The 21,033-nt window shown below is 49.5% G+C and overlaps 1 protein-coding gene across 1 annotated transcript; it reads right to left on the bottom strand.

Moving 5' to 3' along the window:
• Nucleotides 1–102: 102 nt before the first annotated feature.
• Nucleotides 103–2,491, bottom strand: GDF9 (growth differentiation factor 9; the record flags this gene model as incomplete). Its single annotated transcript, XM_079542534.1, has 2 exons — nt 103–1,052; nt 2,068–2,491. 2 exons carry the CDS (start codon nt 2,489–2,491, stop codon nt 103–105), a joined length of 1,374 nt encoding a protein of 457 aa, XP_079398660.1.
• Nucleotides 2,492–21,033: the final 18,542 nt, after the last annotated feature.

Raw genomic sequence — 21,033 nt, 5'->3', positions numbered from 1 at the left:
CCTATTCAGTTTGAAAGAGCTGCTAGAATTACACAAATGCTACAAGTATTTTGAGAATGCAAAACACCCAAACTAAGCATGAAGCAGCTCAGGGGACACCCACTACCGACAAGTGCACTTAGTAGCTATCATGTCCTCGTATTCCTTGTAGACTATGGAGCCATCGGGCTCTATGGTCAGGACGCTCAGCGGGCTGTATTCAGCAGGAACACAGGAGGGCCTGGGAACAGAGGAGTCCAGTTTCTCATAGATGATGTTCTGCACCATTGTATGCACGGGAGAGCCGTAGCGGTGCCCGACCGCCCTGGGACAGTCGCCCTTGCAGTACTGAGGGCTGTACCGATGCGGCGCTATGATCCATTTGTCCCACTTCAGTTGGCTGAAGCTTAAACGGAAGCTGTGGAGCTCACACTCGTTCTGAGGAAACAGAAATTGTTTGAAATATTCACTCAAGTTTTGAGGCGGAGTTGCTGGAGCTTCCTTCAGATTCTCTGCCCTTCGATGCCGAGATGCCCTTTTACCCTGCGTGTTCTCTCTTCCTTCGCCACCTGGCACAGCAGCAAACAGGCTGCTCCTCTGCTTGGGCCGCACCGGGCTTTTCCTTCTGTGTCTCAGTGAGTTCCACCTGTGATAAGCTTGCTCGCTGGTATCGTTTAGGTAAAGAAGGAGAGAAGGGGGGACCAGAGCCATGTTAATGAGATTATCCTGTTCAGTGTTATGTTGCGGGTTACCCAAAAGACAAGTGAAGTTCACAGCCATGTGAATATTCCTCCTGTTAGTAGCAATGAGAGGCTGCAGAAAAGAAGTCACATCAATCTCAACCCACTTGCGCTTTCTAACTTCAAAGTGCAGGCTAAACGCTACGGAGTGCGAAACGCTGGGACATACTTGGCTAGAAAAGTCATGCTCCTTCACAGACAAATGGCACGTGCACGTAAAGGAAGAAGTGGGAACCGAGGTGTCAAATGAGTAGAGCAAGACAGACTTGAGTAAGTGCTCGAGAGCAGTGACACGATCCAGGTTGAAGAGCAAATCCACCGAGTGAAAGTCTCCTGAGAAGGGAAACAGAGATCTTGCAGTTAGTGCATCCTGATTTGTCACCTGTACATAAATGCTACGGCACAGTGGATAATCAGACATCGTTAAGCAGCAAAAGAAACCAATTTAGATGCCTGTATTTTTGTTATATGGAATGTCTGCCTAGGTCAGAACCAAACATTACCAACAACACCGAGGCGGCCCAAGGCTTTTAAGAGGCATTAGCATGCAGGTAAGGAGCAGCACACAAAATTGGCAGTTGTCCTTTCAGTTCTGGGAAGGGGAAAGAGGAACCAGATGCTTTGAAGTGTACAGAAAACCATAAAATGAAATAGTGTCAGTTTTAAAGGCGTGCTGCCAGGTTCCCTTTAAAACTTCAGGTTTTTTAGCATTAACTGCAGTTATTCTTCCTGCTCGCATATTGCTGACCAACAGCTGCCAGTGACTCTGACTAACAGCAAAGCAGAAAGTCATTTTTGTCAGTTTGCTTTTCTCTTACGAAGCAGAAAGGACAGCTTCCAAGCTATTTTGAATGCGTGTTTCTGTCTCATTCACCCCTACTGCAGGATACACTGTTCTTGTCATTTCCCATGATGTTATTTGTATTTAGTGGGATTTCCATCTCGTTCTGGGATTGGGGAAGCCCTGTGCTGGCCCTCTCTCCAGGCGTGGAGAATGCTCAGCACACTGCTTCTCTCACTGCTCAGCACTGCCTCTTTCCCTCTGAGTTAGAAATTGTTCCCTGTGACCACACAAGTGCAGTAAGGGATCCCCAAACTCACAGAGAGCAAAAGATTTAGAGTCAGATGAGGGCTCTATAGATCTTAATGAACTTACAATATGGTTTATGTTAATGATTTTTCATCTCAAGTTACGAATGTTAACAGCAGCCTTAAAATTCACTTTTGGAAGTTGGTTCAGATTCAGACCACTGCTTTCTGGTGCTGTATTTAGGATACCTTGGCACGAGATTTCCTATTCAAAACCAAAACGCCTACAGCAGTCTGAGCTGGGCGGCTCCACACCTACCTGTAATCAGATCCCTGTGGCGGTGCTGGCACTCGGAACACGGGGTGAAAAGTCGAACAGTGTTATAGAGGTGGCTCCTGTGGGCCTTCGGGATCCCCTCCTTGGTGGCATACATCTTATACAGCCGCTTCATGTACCGCAGGGCTCGGGAGTCCGGCTGAAGCCTGGGGGTCCCGCTTTCCCAGCTCTGACGTCCCTGGTCGGTCAGCACTTTGAGCAGGGGGGGCAGGAGGGCATAACCTCGGCTCACGCCCTGGGGCAGCCGCAGCAGCGGGTGGAGCTGGCTGAGCTCAGGAGCTCCCGGGGGCCCGGAGAGTTTGTCAGGCGCTGCGCGATCCCTGGAGCGGGGGGAGCACTGGATGCTACAAGAAAGCCAGTGAAGGCAGCAATAGAAACAAACGCAGATCCTCCAGGTACCCTCCATGCTCTTCAAAGCCGCAGCCTAACAACGCCTCCCCCAAAGACATTCAAGAAAAAAACCCTTCGAGCACGAGCCCTTTTATACGTTTCAGCTGTGTGAGATTTCTCTGCGATTAGAAACCGAAGGCAAAGCTCCGCAGCTGGCTGTGCAACACACGTGTGTGCGTGCGGCCGGGCTGAGCCTTCGCACGTGGAAGCGTCTCACCTCCAAACCCCGCTGCTCAGCGTTAAACTTTTCCGCCCGCTGAGCTGCGATGCGCGGCTGTTCGTGGATCGGCCCGCAGGGGGAGCCGGCAGGAGAAGAGATGCCAGCAGCGGGGATTCCGGTGTTTGTGGGTTAGGTTTTAAAGACAGTGCAGCAACAACGCCGGTTGGCATCGCTTAACGTGTGTAAGATGCTCCCGAAGACTCCATCTGGAGAAGCACTGAGTGCTCGGAGCGTTTAGAAACTCTTCTTGCAGGATTTGAAAGGGATGGATTCTTGTTTTATTTAATAAGGAAATGTGTGAGGAAATGTTTTCATGCCAGGTGCCTTTAATTAGAGCTGTGCTATCGGTAATCTAGGGAAGTGCCACCTGTAATCTGGCTTTCACATCTTAGGGCTTCTAAGTAAGGAGTGCTCGTTCAGGGGATGCCTGATTTACTTCCAGAATTCTTTCATTTGAGTGGAAGGTTAATTCAGATAACAATCTCTGATGTGAAACAACGTAACCTTTTTCCTTAGATCTCTTAAAGCTGTTTTGACTGTGATGGAAGGTACCATGGGATTCCATCAGATCTAAGGCCATCTGTGCAATGCAGCTTTGGATGAGGTTGGTTCATTTTAAAAGTACATCCTTCAGTGACACATGACGAGCTGATCTGCTGCTCTCCTGTGCTTGTAAACCATTGACACTCTGTCAGTGTCAGACAAACGTGACGATGGTTTCTGCCATTCCATGACTATTTTAGCTGCTCTCCAACATCTTTTCTTTTTTCCTCACCAAGTACCATATTTGTACTATCACAAACAAACAGCAGTCTTTGAATTTTGATACAGCAGAGAAGAAGACTCGTGCCTTTGCCCTGTGTTAGATAATGACATTTGTATGCTTCCACAAGAGAGAGAAAGCATTGATTGCAGGTGCAGCTGGTTCTGCCCCAACAAAGTGCTTCACTTGGGCTTGCTGAGCTGATTCAGGGCGCTGTGAAATACAAGAAGCACCAGGTGCTCTCTGTAAGGTCCCTTAATAATGCTGCAGACCCGTAGCTAACTGCACGCACACTGTAACTGAGCTCAGTGCCTGCTGTGGAGCTGTGTCCTGCTCTGAGTGCAAAGCTTGCTGCGTGCACTGCTGAGATGAGCTGCACTTCTCCATGCCAGGAGCAGGGCGTGCTGCAGAAGTGCTCTGCTGCTCCTTTGGATGCGTTGCCAGCAGCGCTGGAAGCTGAGCGTGTAGCACAGCATTGAGGAGAGACCCCATGGGCCCTTTGTACCCCTGGAATTAGTAACTGTTCTTGGCAGGGCAGTCAGTTGGTTCATTTAATACACGAGTTTGGTGACTGAATAGGCAGCGGTGTGAGAAAAGCTGTACTTCACCCTTAGTGAAAACAACCTCCTGGCACAGGGCAGCCCTCCTTTGGTCGCTGGAATGGAGCCCGGCCCTCCTCCTCTCGTGGGCTGCTGGGGCTGCTTGGCTTTGTCAGTTTTGCTGCAGTGAAGGTACGTGCTTTGGAGTGCTCACTTACAGCTCCTCTGTACTGAAACCTTGGTTTACAACTCATGCATGCGTTGTTTCCCATCAGCCATGTGATGATAGGTGATAAATGTTGATATTCAGAGTTCAAGCACGGCACTCAGCCTCACCCGCTCAGCAAATACAGCACAGAAGCTGCTGGGTCTCTCCCCGTTGTAATCAGATATTCATTAAAAAAGAATGATGAGAGCTCGTTCCCCTGCTGCTCAATCCATCCGGGGCTGGGAGGCAGCTCGGGCTCTGCCCTTTGTTAAAGAGGAAGGTAGGAGGTGAGGTGCTGGCTTTGCTGTGCTGGTTGGGATGCTGGTTAGTGTGGTTTCTCTGCACAGTGATACCATGCAGTGCTGTCATCAGGTGCACAATTTGGGTTAGAGTCATTAGAAACAAACCAAAGCACTCCTAATAAACACAGAAATAGGTTTGCAGAAGTCCTTCTCCCTTTCTATTTTTCTTTAGATACGGGAAGGATAAAAACCCAAATAAACTGACAAGCCAGGAGATGGGGGCTGATGCTTGGCATTCCTCCTCCTGTCTCTGTGTGCTGCGGAGCTGAGATCTGCCGCTTCCTCAGATCGGTTCATTGGAAGGGACTTGCAAGCATCACCAGACAGCAGTGATCCTGCTGCTGTCACCTGGCCTGGGGCAGCAGAGGCACCAGGTAAATAACAGCACCCACATGTGAGGTGTTTCAGATTTTTCAAATCGTTTTTCAATGAAACAGCAATTCCAGCCATTCTAGCCGCCGGCATTCATCGCGACCGGGTCGTGGCTGTAAGGTAGGAAATTGTTGGTTTTGTTGGGCTGCCACGCGTGTCCTTGTGTGACCCCCAGCGAGAAAAGCTCTGAATTGTAAGGCAGCCCATCGGGGCAGCTCGGAACTCCGCGGAAGGGAACCCACGCCGTTACTCTGCCCAGCGCTGCCCGTTCCCACGACTTCGGGGCAGCTGCTCCGCTCTTTCCCCGTGTCCGTATGTGTGTGTGGTGTGTTGTATGTGTGTGTTGTATGTGGGAGGCTCTCTTCCTTTCGGCCCAGCAGCTCCCGCTCCCAGCTGCCTCCCCTGACCCCACCTCCGTGCCTCCCCGCGGCCGGGCGCTCGCAGCGCTGCGGGCGTTGAGCTGAGCGGGATCCGTTCCGGCTCCGCTCCGTGAATTGCGCTGCTCGGGTCCGAGTGCTGAGAGCGCGTTACCCATCTGAAAGTGATTTGGGACTGAACGGAGGTGGATGGGTTTGGGAAGGGAGGAGGGGGAGGGATCGCTCATGCAGCGATTGGAGGAGGGCCGGTGAGCCCTGAGGAGCTCGGGGAAGTTCTGAAGGAGCGCTTTCGAGGGCTGCCGTATGGATTACTGCGGGCAGCCGATGCTGGCAGCGTAGGGCGCTGACTCCTTCCTGCCTGAAGCGGTCCCAGCTGGAAAGGGGCTCTCATCTGTCCAACGCTAAAGGTACGCTGTCCTGTTGGCTGCTAAAATGGTCTTAAAGATGATTGTATCAATGTGATGTTACCTCCGCGGCGAAAAGAGCCCTTTTGTAGATTAGAATAAGCGGCGTTACACGGCTAAGGTGGCTCTGCTGTGCACCAACGTGGCTTGTTTGTGCCGTCCTCAGCAGGAGGCTTTCAAATCTTTGTGGTCACGGCCTGAGCTGCATCGCTAATTCCTGCGGACGTCCCGGGCCGGGCATTGCGGGGTCTCCTTTGAGCAGCACAGGTCTGCTGAGCGCCGGGATGGAGCAGAGCGAATGCACTGCACTGCTGTGAGCTGATCAATTTGCTGTGAGCTGAGCAATTCCGAGCTGAACTCCCGAGCGCCGTGATGTACGATGTTCGGAAGTGTTGTGTTTGTGAAGTGTCTCTTAGCAGTGTGTGCTTCGGAGTGAAAGTCTATGGGAAAACGTTACAGTTAAAACTTGTGAACCGACCTGAGCATACAGCTGAAAAACAGAAATCCAAGGTGAACAAACCGGGCAGAGGTGTGGCTGGGAAGGAGAGCTGTTTGCAGGGGAGGGGGAGAAAATCCCAGGAGACTTTCCAGTGGTTTGTTTGGTGAGAGCAGATGCAAATGATTTTCTTATGAATCCACCTGGGAGGTTTTGTGCGCTCTGATGCTGCCTCTTGTCTGCTGGGTTTGGTGCTGAGCTGCGAGTCTGAGCACACGCAGGGCTGGGGATGTGGGAGTGCTGCCCAGCTGCTGTGCTGCCATACTGCTGTGTTTCAGAGTTGAACCCTCCTGTTCTTTGAACAGCAAAGTCAGCTTTGGAGTTGAACCTGCTTGCTGCCTTGTTCTGACTTTGCTGGAGTTTGTTTCAGCTGATAATTTGCACTCTGGCTGTTTGCTCGGTCTGGGTTTTTGGGACAACGTGAGTAGAACAAACCCTGTGTCCCTAACAATGATCTTAGAGCATAAAATGCTGTCTTCCCTATTTTCAGGAGTTCTGAGCTGTCGCTGAACAGCTGCATTTCCCATGCTTTGGAGAAGGGAACTAATTTTTGTTTTGCATGCATTTGCATTAGGGATGCACTTTTGTTCTTCCTTCTGAAGAGCCTCCCAGGTCTGGCCAATTAATAATCACCAAGAAATGCACACCTTAAATGTCTGAGGATTGTCTTTATCCTGCTGGAATCTCCAGGAGCTCCCAGCCATGGCTGGGCTGACGCTGGGCTCATCCCAAGGGCCAAATGACCCGGCTGCCTCCAGCCCATGCCTTCAGGTGCAGAGCTCGACTGCCACTGTGGGCTCCTGGGGGGCATTGGCCACACTGGAACTGTGGGCTCTGCCACTGACTGTGTGCCAGGACCTGTCAGAGCTGGGAGGGTGGGAGTGGGGCTGGGAGGGGTGGGGCGGACACAGATGGAGCAGGAGTTCAGTGAATGTTCTTTAAACATAATTATAGGCATGGATAATTTTCATACAGACAGCTGAAAGCAACGAGGAGGGGAAAAAGGAGCTAATTGCAGTTAGTTCCTTTTTGTTTGTGATGTTTTGCTAACCTTAGTTATTAAAATCAAGTTTTAATTTCTTTAGAAGTTATTTGCAAAGAAAAGACTGTGTTAGAAATATGGTGCCAAGTCTCATACACTTAGCTCAGTCCTTAAACACATTCCAGTTTCTGTCACCTTCCTCTTCATCATCTGCTCTTGTGACATCAGCTCACCATTTCTGCAGGCGTGTGGCAGACCTGGAGATCCAGCTGAGCTTAATGGAACTTCATGTTAATTTTGTACGTTTTCAAAAGTGAACAAATGTGTTCAAATATTTCATGACCTGACAGGAACATTTCCTGGAAGATTCTTTGCTGTCAGGGAAGAGATGATTCTGTGGCTTAGAGAGGCTGAGGGTTCAGGCACTGAATACTGTGGGGAGTCAGAATGAATGGGCTGAGCTGGGGGTGAAGTTGGTTGCACCACTCCTGGGGGCGTCTGGTAACCTCAGGTTCCTCTGGCTGTGCACGGAGTGGAGGTTGGGCAATGAGAAAATCACACCCAAATCCAGTCCTGTGCGTTACAAGTGATACAGGATTTACATTTTCTATTCTGTGTATGTGTGGGTGTAGGCTTTGTGTTTGAGAACGAGCTATTTGTGGCCTTTTGATGTGCAGATGATGGCAGTGCCTGGACTCGCTGTCAGGGTGTGCAGTACTATGGCAGCACAGGCTTGAGCTTTGAGACTCCTCGTGCAGTGAATGAAATGCAGGGCAAATGTAAAGAGAATGAATGTAAATAATCAGTGTAAACAAGCAACTGTAAGTCACTATGACTGCTAAAACCAGGGACTTGTCAGCAAGAGATATGGTCACTTTCTTGGTTTCAAGTGCTGATCTCTTTGCCCAGCCAAGTTAGGCTCTTCTAGTTTCCATATAATCTTTGTCTTCCTCTCCATTCTCTTCCAGAACAGCACTCCTGTTGATCTATTTTCCCCTCTGCTCACACCTCTTTTAAGCTTCCTTGCTGTGATGGCCTTTTCTGCTGTTTCCCTGCCCTGCTGCTCTGCCCTCAGTGCTCTCCTATTCTGCTGTGTTCCACTTTGCACTGCTTCTCCTCTTCCCTGTGTGAGCAGAGCCCTTCGCTCCACCCACACATGATGGTGGTGACACAGAGATGGAGCACAGCTGAGGGCTGCTGTGTTGTCAGCAGCTGGGGGTGGTGCTGTGCTTCTAAGGGGAATTCCAGGGATGGCTCTGGGAGCTGTGGATGGCCTGCATGCAAAGCTCTGTGTCACATCTCTAGTGATGTGATGTGATGCGATGTCTATTTGGAGACCTCTGATACTCTTTTTAGAGTTTGGTTGTTAGAATAACAGCACTTCTACTTCTTGAAACGTGCTTGAGCTGCCTTGCATGATGGATGGATTTTCTTCAAAAGCTGCATTCAAGAGCCATTGGTTTCACTCCTGCTGGGTTCATGTGCTCATCGACTCCAGTGCAGTAAATGAAAGCATATGGAAAAGAAATATGTTACCAGTTGTCATCCAGAGCTGAACTGTATTAATACCAAGGATCTTCATGTCATGTCTTCCTATCAACTCTGGGCACTTTTTGCCTTAAAGAACAGCAAGCTGCCGGCTTGCACTTCTGTCTATTTACCTGCAATGGTGGCAGAGCTGCACCAGCCTGTATTTGGAACTCAGTCGGGTATTGCTCCTTTTCCTTATGTCATCTGATGGCTGCATTATTTATTTAGCCTCCCCATAACAAAGACACCATTGTTTTAGAGTGCTGTGAGAGAAAGCAGAGTGCCTGCATCTGCCCTGCGACCGTACTGATGTCCCCCAGCCCCTCACTTCTTCATTTCTCTAAGTGCAGGGGAGGAACCTGTCCTGACCGCAGAGCAGGCAGCAGCTGGGGAGCTGCTCACACGGGCCCCTGTCCCAGGGGAACCCTGCTGTCCTTCTCTGTTTACTTCTCTCGCATTCTGCGGTGCCTGAGAGAGAAACAAATGGGCCTCGGTTGCCTGGGAAGTGGTGGAGCAGCATCCTGTGCTGCTCCTCACTGCTGCCACTGTGCGATCCCCGAGCGTTCCTTTAAATGCAGTCACAAGCTTCGTTTACATTCTGGCTCAATAATTACCTCTGGAAAAAAAGAAAGCATAGAACTTGTGAGCGGCGATGCTTTTGTTGGACAGAAATGTCCCACTGCTTGTTCGAACACCCTTCCACTTGGCCAGCCTGTGGAGCTCAGGGTTTTACAGCACCAGAGCCGAGGTGGGCGTGCAGCAGGGCTGTGGCTGCCTGTGCTGGGCACAGGTTGGTACCTTTGGTACCCACAGGGAGGGTCCGCCCTCTGCTGATAGCACACGTGGCCACAGATCAGAGGAAGGGCTGCAGGAATTGGGCTGCTCAGCACCAGGCTGCGGTGGTGCAGAAGGGAGCTCAGCAGTGCTGCTGCTGCTGCAGTTATCTCAGGGTGTGTTTCTGCTTGGTTCTGCTGCTCAGTGCTGCTCTGACCCAGTAGTGCACTCTTCTTTGCTCCCTGCTTGCACTGACTCTGACATTTGTGCCACCCTGAGCTGCAACAGTCCCAAATCAGTTCCTGAGCAGCTTCTGTTAAACGAGCAAACCAATTCATCCCGGTGCAGAACCCGGTGCACACTAGAGCTGCTGCTGGGAGGGATAGGCTGGTGCTGAGGATGGCACAGAGAACATGGGAACAGCAGGGCTGAGGATGGTGTCTCCCCTCCCAGCAGCAGCACACCGAGGGAGTGACTGCAGTGTGGGATCTGCTGGAATTGCACAAGCTGCAGCCATGGTGGGGAAAGGTCCAGTGTGGCTCTAGAGGTTCTGTCCTCTTCTCCCAGTACCTTTAATTGTGCAAGAGCTCCCTTATCCATTGCTTCTCTGTACAAATAAAGCTATTGAGGTATTTGCATGGGATGTGCTGGGTTAAAAAAGGTAAAACAAAAAGGTAAAACATACGGATTATTCAATAGATGTATACCGTGTTTAGTATGATCTTATTAAAATGAGGCTTAGACGTTAGGAAGTGGTCATAAATGTGATGGAAAACTGAATGTATTTTACTTTAGGGGATGTTAAAGGCTATCTTCTTCAATCCAGCCCCCAGCAGCAGCAAGGTGCCTGCATGCCTGCTATTTCCATTGGTACAGTTTGCACTTCAGTGACTGGAGCAGTTTCCTGGCTGTGGCCCATGGGTCTCTGGCAGTGCATGAGCTGTACCTGATCAAGTTCACTTAGTTTAAGAAACTGCACTAAACAGTGGCATTGAGCCCGCTGTATGCCTATCCAGGCTGCTGAAGCCCTTGGATTAAGGCACCAAACCGTCACTGTGTTGTGTGATACAATGTTTGGTGTTCCCCAAGAATTCTGCGGGTTCAAAGAGCTTAGGCTCTGAAGTTTTAGCACTTAAACACGCTATCAATGTGCTTTCAGTTGGGAAACTTGTTCAGCTAAACATGGTTTTATTTTTCTAATCAGGCCTTCAAATATGATTTGATTGCTCTGACCTAAAGACCCACAATTACATATTTTCTGGGAACAAATCCCATAACCTGACCCGGTCAAAGCCTGCAGCAGAGGTTTCTGTTGCTGTAAGAATGGCTGTGCTTTCACAACGCAAAGCCTTTGGCAGCAATACCAACATTTCAGGTAACTGCTGGCATTGGTGCCTGCTTTTCCTTGGCACTCAGCTGTTTGCTTCTGCTCCACACTGCAGCTGGAAGCCCTGTGTGCTGAAACTGCCCATACTGCTGGGATTGGGAAACCATCTCCATGGGAGCAAGGGCAGGGGAAGCCTCTCTGAGTGGCTTTGGCTGCAGAATGCTTTGTATGAAATTGGGGACTGGAGGAGTGAAGGGACATTGGTCTTTGATCCGGGGCACGTCTGTATGAATTACAGCAGCGGTAGTGCCATTATATTGCCTTTTGCCTATAACCTGCTAACAAAAAATTAAGTACATCTTAGGAAATGCTGGAGAGCCACTGAGTGTGTTTGCTGTAAGGTTACGCAGCAGGATTAACTCCTGCAGGAATTACAGGGTGATGGTAAAAGACACTGAGTGTGCATCTGTAGCGATGCTCCAGTCCTCTGCCCCATGCACTGCTCTGATCGCTCAGCAGTACAGCTGCCAGGCCTGGGGTTAATGAGGACTCTCAGGGAAATTATTTTCTCTGTTAGGCCGCTGTTATTCAGATGGTTCGGGTTGGTAAAGCCTGAGATTGTTACGTTTTTCTTCCTATTTCTGCTACCACTGACCTAGTTTTTGAAGCCGGTAACCCTGAGCAGCCATCTGTAACCCAGCTGATGCCAAGTAATGAAAATAACATTGAGAGGTAACAGCCCTCTGGGTGGATTACAGCTTTATGGGTAGCATTTGCTGTTTGTGTTTGCACAAACAAACACTCCCTCTGGGTTTTGCTTTCTGACCTGTGGTGCAACGGTTTTGGGGCTCCAGGAGCAGCATGGGCTTACAGCAGCACTGCTGCTTTGGTGGTGCTACATGGTTTGTGCTAGAAGAGAGTGGCAGAGCATCAGGCGCTATTAAGGTGAACTGGCAGCGGCCTTCTTTGTTGGCTGCAGCTGTTTTGTGCATTTTAACCAGAAATACAGCTCAGTGTATTCAGGAGCTGCATGCACATGCAGAACTCACCCCAGCAGTGGGAGCCTGAGGCAGAAGCTCTGTACAGCAGTATTCAGAGGTGAGGGTTGGTCCCAGAGATGGATTTCTGCTTTTCTGCTTCTAAGCACTTTTATGCTGTGCCTGTGGCAGAGCAGCAGTGGGGGGGTGTGCTGATGGCCACTGCAGAGCTCTGTGCCCTGAATGTTACGAGATCAGATGCATCTCTGAGGACACAGGCTGTGTCAGTCCAGAGGCTCCCAGGTGTCTCAGCTTCCAGTTCAGAAATGCACTGTGTCACCATTTCTGACAGAAGAGTTTGGAAAGACACTATAAATGTTCAGGAACCCAAGGACAAATAAAATGAATCTCAGCTCAGTTGTATTTACAAAACCCTTTAATGATCTTTATTCCTAACCATTTGTTGTTACTACCATGGAAGTTTGTGGATGACAAACCTTAGGGTGCTTTCTCGTGGTGTGATGATCTCCCAGGAGTGCAGTTACTCCCTGCTGGTGCTGGAGGAGCAGCTGTTGTGTGCGTGGCTGCATGGCACAGGAGGGAGCTCTCTGTCTTTTTCCCATGCATTGCAGTGTTCTTATTGCCAGGAGCACCTGTAAGCCCTCTCCTTTGGGGTCTCCCTGCTGCACATCATGCGATCGCTGTGAGCTCTCATCACATTGAGGAGAATGTGGGGACACGGCCAAGGGCGTTCAGCCCAACCTGCAGCATTTGGTGTGGAGGCTGGGAGAAGGGTTCATAGTTAATATTTGCACAATGTGGATTTACTGTGACAGCTGGGGGCTCTGAAGGAGCTGCAGTGCCTGTTGGCCCTGGACCCTGCAGCACCCACCTCCAGGCAGCCCTGCTGGGAGATGCATGCCATCGTGGGCTGCGTCTGTAGCTTAACAGCTTCTTTACAGGGCGCCCGGTCTGTCATTTTGGAGGAGCATTAGGAGGCATGTGATCTGTGGTTTGGACTAACTAGTGAATGCGATTATTGTATGCATAATACCACGTTATTCTAAGTTACCAGTAAGAGTTGTGCTGGTTTAGGGGTCGGGGCTGCGGGTCCCTCGCTTCTTAATGGATTTATCCCCTCAGCAGTGTGGGAAGAATAGCGTTACTTGTCACCAGCCTGCACACAGGAGATGCCTGCCAACACGTTTCATTTTAAGGATGCTTGAATTTCATAGAACTTCAGTGTCTGTGAAACTTTCGTCCAGAGTGATCAGGAGAGGGAATGTGGACTCTGCTGTATCCAGGAAACGTTTCGCTGCCTTCACAACCTTGGTGCCTTCTGAGGGCTTAGCAGCTCTCCTGATACAAGTGCCAAAGCTCGCAAAGATTTCTGGCAAATCCAGGAGCTGAACTGAACTTTCTGAAGCCAACAGGTTAGCTGCTGAACATTGCTGTCCTTGCAGTGCCTGGCAGAGGCAGGGATCAGTGCCTGAGGCACTCTGCTTTTCCTCCAGCTGGTCATTGCACAGTGCAGCACGTACCCCCCCATGGCTCAGACCCCTTGAAGCCATCCCCTCACCTCCTGTTTTGGCTTCCTTCCCTCAGATACCGAGTCACTGCTTTCAGAAAATGTTGTTACAGGCAGTGACTGAACAGGAGCTGGTTACTCAGTAACTTGCTGGGAGCAGCTCTCTGTTCTCAGTCACCATCAGCAAGTCTGCAGCTCATGTTCTCTGCTGGAGCACAGAGATGGAGGGCTGAACCCTGGATCCTGGGCCTGCTCCTGCTGGAGAGCAATTAGCTGCTTCTCACCACCGAACATAGCCATGGCAAACAGGGTGTTTGGGTTTATTTTATTTTATTTTTGGTAGAAATCTGAAGATTTCCCCCTTTTTCCCCTGGGAGACCATACATGAGAACAAATGGGAGAGCTGTTGCCTGTGTGACATTGCCCAGTTGGCAGCTTAGTTTGAGGAAAAAATAGTGGCATAAAATCGGCTTATTTTTTAAGCTCAGCTGGAAACAATTCGGAATTCATCTCACCAGATGAGGATGTTATAAATGCAATATCAGGCTCCAGCAAATAGATTTGAAGGCAGGGAGGAATTTATTGCAGAGGCTTGAATTGTTTCACTCGCACAAAGCAGATGAAAGCCTCAGCCTGCGTCTTCTGTGCTGCTTTTATGAGAAAAAGCACTTAAAAAAAAGAAAAAGAAATCACAAACCTGCAGCACTTAAAACACAGCCTCAGTGTTTCCCTGAACCACCTTGGTGTTTATTGTGCCATCCTTTTTCAATTCATCCTCTGGAAGCCGTGCTCTTTAGGGAAGGCTGGCAGCGGTGGCATCTCGTGGCTCCTGGGCTGCTCTGAGCTGGGCTGTGCTCACAGAGTGGGCGCCCGGCTGGCACAGCGCAGAGCTGGTGCTGGGTTGGGGTGGGCAGCGCTTGCCCTGCTGTGGCCTCGGCAGCATCTGCGTGGAATGTTTCGATTCCAGCCACGTGGGAGCCACGGCCCAAAGGCTCGTGATGAAAATGGGCTGCTGTTAATAATTGACTGGTGAGATAATGAAATAGCTGCGCCTGCTGTTTGCTTTTCTTTCTTTTCCACTGTGACTGTAACGCTGTGCACGATGGGACGTAATAAACCGAAGGGCGATTTCTGCAGGTGAGGCAGTGGGGCTGTGTGTGGATGCGGCCACAGAGCCTGCAATGTGTGCGGAGCCACCCAGCAGCCCTGAGCTACCACAGCACGTGGGGGTCCAGGTAAGGGACAGCAGAGCCACCTCTCGGGCCCTTTTCCAGCTGGACTTGTTAATTGCTCCTTAATTGATGGATGAATGTGTGCATTTGGGGAAGGAGAAGGGTTCTGTGAAACCCCACGGGCAGATCTTGGATCTGCAGGGAGTGTGTTCGTGCTGTCTGCTCAGTGTCCTCGGGCTCTCAGTATCCTCAGGCTCTCAGCACAAGCAGATTTCTCTTCCCCTGCACAGTGACCATTTGTAGCACGTCGCAGAGCATCTGCAGGACACGGGTGCGAGGACCTGAGCGTGGCTTTGTGCAGTCCATGTGGTGTCACCTGGTTTGGGTGCTGTCAGATGTACCTGGCCGTGCCCTGGCAGCAGGTTCCCTCCAGCAGTGCTGTGCTGCCTGCCTGCAGCTCCCTGCAGTCGGGGTGTGGAGCACTGCCTGCTGGCCGGGGCATACCGAGCTGCTGGCTGCGTGCAGAGAAGGTGACTGTGGGCACACTGCATGCCCACACCAGACACGAGCTCATGGGATCTGGCAGGAGGAAGAAGGGCAATGCTGGAACATGGAATGTCCGTGTTGTGCTTTCTCTGGATCCTTTTCACCGAGTGCTAACTCTGCCCTTGGTTGCTTCCAGAGCATCTGCTGCCAAAGTCCATCTGCTCCCATCCAAAGGCATTTTTTTCTGCAGCAGTCAGCAGCAAAGCAGATGAAGGAGCAGGAAGTGTCCTGGAAAACATTAAAACCACATTTTGCAATGTTTAACCTGGGTTTGGAGCAGCCTTAGGGATGTGTGATGATATGAGGCCTCCCACTTGCCAGGGCTTATCCTGTGCATGTCTGAGTAGGAAAGATGAGGCTTTTCTTGGCTAAACATGGAATGGAACATAGTAACTGGATTTATACCAGGAGTAAAACCTCTCAGTAAGGGACAAGTTGTGGACAGTCTGACACAGCAGCTCCAGAGCCGTCAGCCCAACACGAGAGCACTGCTCAGCCCTGCAAAGTTCTGTTTCTTTGCTGAATAAAGTCTGTCTCTGTGTGAGGGAGCGGAGGGAGGAGGTGAGGCAGCTTTACCTAGAAAAGTGTGCTTAATGATCCTGAGCCATGGGCAGTGCTGGGGTGATGGGGCTGCTGGTGAGATGCAAGGTGTGGGCACTTGGTTAGGGAACATGATGGAGAAGTTTCTGCAGAATGGATTCAATGCAGAAGGCCATACCTGAAGGGACTCCTACTGCCTTTGTTCTCAGAATGAATTCTGTTTATGCTTTCCCTGATCCTTTCTCTCTGTTGTTTCTTGTCAGTTTTGTAGTCTGAGAGCTGGTTGTAGTGGCACACAAGCAGTTAATTGCTGCCCTTGATCCCAAGTAACTTGCAACCCACTACTGTACTTGTGCTCATACACTGCTGTGTAGTTCCACTTCGGTTTGAACTATCAGTAGTTCCTCATTGTTATGGAAAGTGGTGATAACAGCGTTTAGTGTGAGTAAGAATAAATACCTATGAGCTTTGCCCAAATGAAAGATGTGGGAAAATACCTGAATGCAACACTTGCCAAAGAAATGGGCCGGTCTAATATATTTCTTGTATATACTTGGTGTTTTTTCCAGTGGAATGCTCTGTTGCAACTGGAGATTACATTGCTGCCTCCCTCGGCCCAACGGCAGCCACAGTCATGGATAAATGAGACTGAGAACAGGCGACTGCTGGAAAGGAATGGCTTCTGGTTCTTATGTCAGAACAAGAAGATGGGAGCGGGCACTGCCCCTGGCCCAGCACTGGGTCACACTGGTTGAAGCAGAGCATCCACACCTGCTCTCCTTACAGCTTTGTCTGTGGAAAACATAATTGCAGCACAGAGAAACTGAAATTGCAGGCTTTTTCGGTCTGGGCCTCATGGGTTGCAATGGCAGAGCCATCCATTAAGCTTCTGAGGACAGAAGAAAGAATATGCCAGAAAACCACTGTCCAGAAGATGACTTCATAGCATTTCTTAGCCAGCCAACCCTCCCTGAAGTCTGAGTGCATGGGAGCTCTCCTGGAGCTCTCGGGGAAGTTTGGGGATGGCTGGCTCTGATCTGTGGGTGCTGTTGGTTTGGGCTGTCTGCTAAAATATGTGGGAACTGCTTATCCATCAAGGAGAAAGTCTTCCAAGTGCATCCCCATGTATTCAAGACTTGTCGTCTCTCTGTACTCAGTCAAGTAGGGGCAGAAAATGTAGTTCTATGGCCTTAATTCTTTTAAACTTATTGGGAGGGTATGAGTGCAAAGGGAACAAGAGCTTTGCAATTGGTTTGAGTTGTCTTTTATGTTTTCTTGGATGTTAGAAGATCTGGTCCATACACACGTGTAAAAATCAACAATTGTTTCTTCTCTCTGAAATTATGAGGTCATCAGACCTTCTGGTTTAATGCTGTTGAGTGTTCTGCCTTCTGTTCTTGGATAACACATTTTGGGTATTAAGCGAGCTTGATCAAGCTAAAAAAAAGAAGGAAAATTGTGGTGAAGGAAGAAGAGCTGGAATGGGAAAGTCTGGAAAGGTGTGTTCTGGGGATGAAGTAGTGATTTCTGACAAAAGCAGGTTCTGTGAAGTGCATTCTGAGTTGGAAAGGAAAAGAACTGTTTGGCGTTCAGCAGATTAGGGAGTAAGGATGATGGAAGTCAGGATACATTTTTGAGGCTGAATGAGGAAAGTCAGTGAATTGAGGACAATGGAGAAGAATGTGGCGGGTGACTGCTCCGATTAAAAGGTCAGACTCTGTTGGGTGCTCAAAAAAAGGTCTCTCACAGGGCTGTGGAGAATTGCCAAACCTGATCTTCCTCATTAAATCATTGGTCAGAGATCAGACTGTGGCTCTTGGGCCCAGAAACATTTTATTTGGGTTGCAGTCTTCTGTCAGCCAAGTTCAAGTGGGATTTGAGTGGCAAACGTTCCTGTCCACAGTGATGGTGCTGGGAAGGGCTGTGCCAGCCCAGAGGGTATAAAAATGTATTGTTTTCATCCCCTTCTGAATTAGTCAGGACACTTCTCATGGCTCCAGAAAGCCAAAAGTCTGTTTCTGTGGCTTTTACATGAAACTCATTTCTCAAACAGTGGTGACGTTTATTTCTGTGCGCTTCAGAGGCACCAGCCACATCCCAATCCCATTTCAGCTCTGTCTCACTAACGCCCAGCACTTTGACTTTCTTCCCACTGCGTGTCTGTAAGGCAGCCTTGTTTGGGTGCACGATCTCCCCAGCAGCCCCCAGGCAGCAGCCTGTGTGATAACCCTGGGAATGGCACTGGGTGGGGAATGTGGTACTTTAGAAAACACCCATTAGCAGATGTGTTTTCCAGTTGGCTGATGAGAATGTTGCAGGTGGTACCTTCATATGCTGCTCTCCTACAAGGCAAGTTTGAAACCTAAAGTTGAAAGTTCAGTATTGTAAAGTAGAGGGGCAAAAGAAAGGCAATGTATCTATTTGGTAAAAAGGAAAGCTGGGACAGGCTTGCAGGGCTGCTGGCACAAGGATGGGCTGTGCTTTTGTGGCTGTGCCGTCCTTCTCCTTCCCTCACCCTTCTGACAGTCGTGTGAAAGTGGCAGAATCTGAAGACTGCAGACATCTGTCTGGAATTGCTGGATATTACAGTCTGGTCAGAGGAACAGCTCCTGCTGAGACGTGATGCGTCTGGAAAGCAGAGATGCAGTCAGTGGGAATGTGTGGGTCATCCACATGGTGTGCCCATGGGTTTGTGTGCAGGAAGTCCTGGATGGGGCTGCGGGAGCCCCCAGGGAGCTGCTGCACAGTGCTGCCCATGGAGCCGGGAGCCATTAAATCAGGTGGCCCGCAGAACAGCTGGATCAGGTGCTGAAGACTGTGCAAGTGATTGGAATCTGAAGAATTTTGGCTAATATTTACACAAAGTGTTTACCCTTTGATAAGAAGCAGGTCATTCACAAACACGTACATGGCACAACGCTGGGAGGTTGGTCACAGTGTTTGCTTTGTGTTCTTTGGAGAACAGTTGCATGTTGTAGTTTGATATGGATTAATCTGTATCAAAAGCTGTGGGCTTTTTTACCTTTCTTTCCACAGACCTGTTTGTTCAAAAGGGGACGTTTTACAGAAATAGGTCTGTGAAGCTTTGTGCAGGCCGACCTCTTTGCAGCATGTCACATTTATCTCCAGAATCCTTTGGAGAGGAAATCCTCTTGGATTTCCCAAAATGTGGTGCAGGTATAATTTTTCATCCACTGACACTGATAGGTCAGTCCCAAATGAAGGTTTGAGCTCTGCTTGTGTTCATTAAGTAGCCATTCCTGCTCCTCTGGTGGAAAGATTGCCTTGGTAAACTGTAAACTTGGTAAACTTCAGTGGAAGTGAACACGTGAGCAAGGGTCCTGCATGGCTGCATTCAGTGCGAGGTTCTGCTCCCCAGGGCTTACTGAGATTAATGGAGATTTGACACAGAAAACAGTTCTGTGTCAGACACAGGGGGGTGGCACTGTGTTGGGGCAAGCACTGTGTGTACCTGTAAATGAGTTACAGGTTAATTAGCAGCACCTGATGTCATCTAAACGAGGTCAAACAGGAACAGGCTGTAACTAGAAGAAAGCTTGCCCTTAAAGGAGCAGTAAGTTGCTAACAGCAAGCAGCAGGTCGCTGACTCTTCTCTGCGCACAACACGTGTGCTGGAGACACGAGGCTCTCACCTGTTCAGCTGGTCGCAAAGACCTCAGGGTTGTGCAACACAACGCCTTCCCTTGGTGTGATGGGGTGCTGCTGGCAGCCTGTGAGAACCACGGCCATCAGCAGGACCACAGCCTCGCAGCATGCTCTGGGGCTGCCTTGGTAAGCTTTTGTCTGAAGGAGGAATCTCAGCGTACAGCACTTGTGTCAAGCTGAGTCAACCAACAGCATGGGCAGCAGCAACATGAACCTGCTGGCACGGCTGTGCCACTCCTGTTCTTTTTGTCTGCTGTCACGGCAGAAACTTGGAACAAATCTAAGACACTTTATTGGAGCCCAGAGAGCGCCCAGCCTGGGCACAGAGCACGTCTGCACCGCCTTCTGCTTTGGCCGCCCGCCTGCCGTGCAGCACTGGGCTCCTCGCTGTCCTTGCTGAGATCCTGCTGCTCGTTTTCATGCTTTTGTTCACCGCGTTACTTTGTCAGATGTATGCAGCACAGGCCGTATGTTTGTGTTTGCAAACTGCTTTGCATAGAGGGCTGTGCTCCGTGTGCAGTTTCCTGGGCAGAACGGGAGTAAACATAAGAAAGAAGTGAACAGAAGTGAAATTAACTTTTTAATTTTTGTTCAGAGTTTTTAGAAAGAACGCTTCTGTCCGGCCCTTAGCAGTTGTTAGTGGGCTTAGTTCTTCCTTGGGCACCTGGAATGACGTGCTGTTAACGCACCTCCCTTCACCTTGCAGTCTCCTTTGTTCAGATATACTTTTAATTCAACTTTTTTTTTCTTTTTGCTTCTGGAGGTTTACAGTGAAAATACAGTGAGCTAATCTGGAACCCACGAACCCACTGTGTTACAAATTTGCCAGGGCATTCTGAGAGCCAGAGGCAGCTCCATGAGGGTGTGCTACACCAGCTGAGAGAACAGCAGCATCACTGGTTGTGTCAGTTGGGTTTTAAGAAAATTCTTGCTCTTGTGGAGGGAGAACGGCAGCTTTTATGTACTTATTTACACACTGAGGTCAATGATTTTTTTTTTCTGCCAGAGTTTAAGCAATGTCTTTCCAAATAGGATGACAAATGCAGCAATAGGTTTTCTCTCTAGATGTGTTTCATTATCATATTATTTAAATTTTAGTAGAGACTGCTGGAGAACAGCAGATAACTTCAGCTCTTACTACTTTTCTGTCACTTCGAAGATGTGCAATTGTAAGCTTGCACTTAAAGGAAATCAGAGCCATGGCAAGAGTGGGAGCAGAGGGCACTGCAGTGGAGAAAAAATTCTCCTGCTTATCTGGCACTTGGCTACCAGGAGGAAAGGCTGCAGGCAGCTTCATGAGGGAGCAGGAGAGAGAGCAGCTAGGGAAGGAACGTCCCATGACGTCCTGTGAGCATCCATGTCCTCCTGCAAACAGTGGGTCAGTGGTGGCTGCTGCTTTTTCCAGCTCAGATGGTCTTACCTTCCCCTTCAAAGGAGCTGAAGTTGTATATTTCCTGTTATTTATGGTGCCATATAAGCTTGAGACATAAATTGGTTTTGTTGCTGACTTCACTGTAAGTGACAAACAGGGGTAGCCTGAAATAACGGGGGGAAAGAGATCTTGGGAAACACTGGCATAGGAAACCACAAGAGCTCTTTCACCGATGTACATAAAACCAAAGCACGACTGTTGTTTAAATTCTACACATAGCTGTGGAAAGTGAGTGCCAAAGTCATGTTGTAAATCAGGGTAGCACCATGACTTCCATGGAACCGTGCCAGCACGTCCCAGACAAAGACTTGGCTCGGCCTGTTAGCAGTGGTCGGGATGTAAAAGAGCTGCCTGGAGAAGTTCCACTGGAACACAGTTTTGACTAGAAAACGAAGATCAGAAT

Source organism: Tetrao urogallus (genome assembly GCF_951394365.1).
Source record: "Tetrao urogallus genome assembly, chromosome: 14".
NCBI lineage: Eukaryota > Metazoa > Chordata > Aves > Galliformes > Phasianidae > Tetrao > Tetrao urogallus.
Note: the sequence above shows the minus strand (reverse complement) of the source record. Positions and strands in the feature narration are given on the sequence as shown.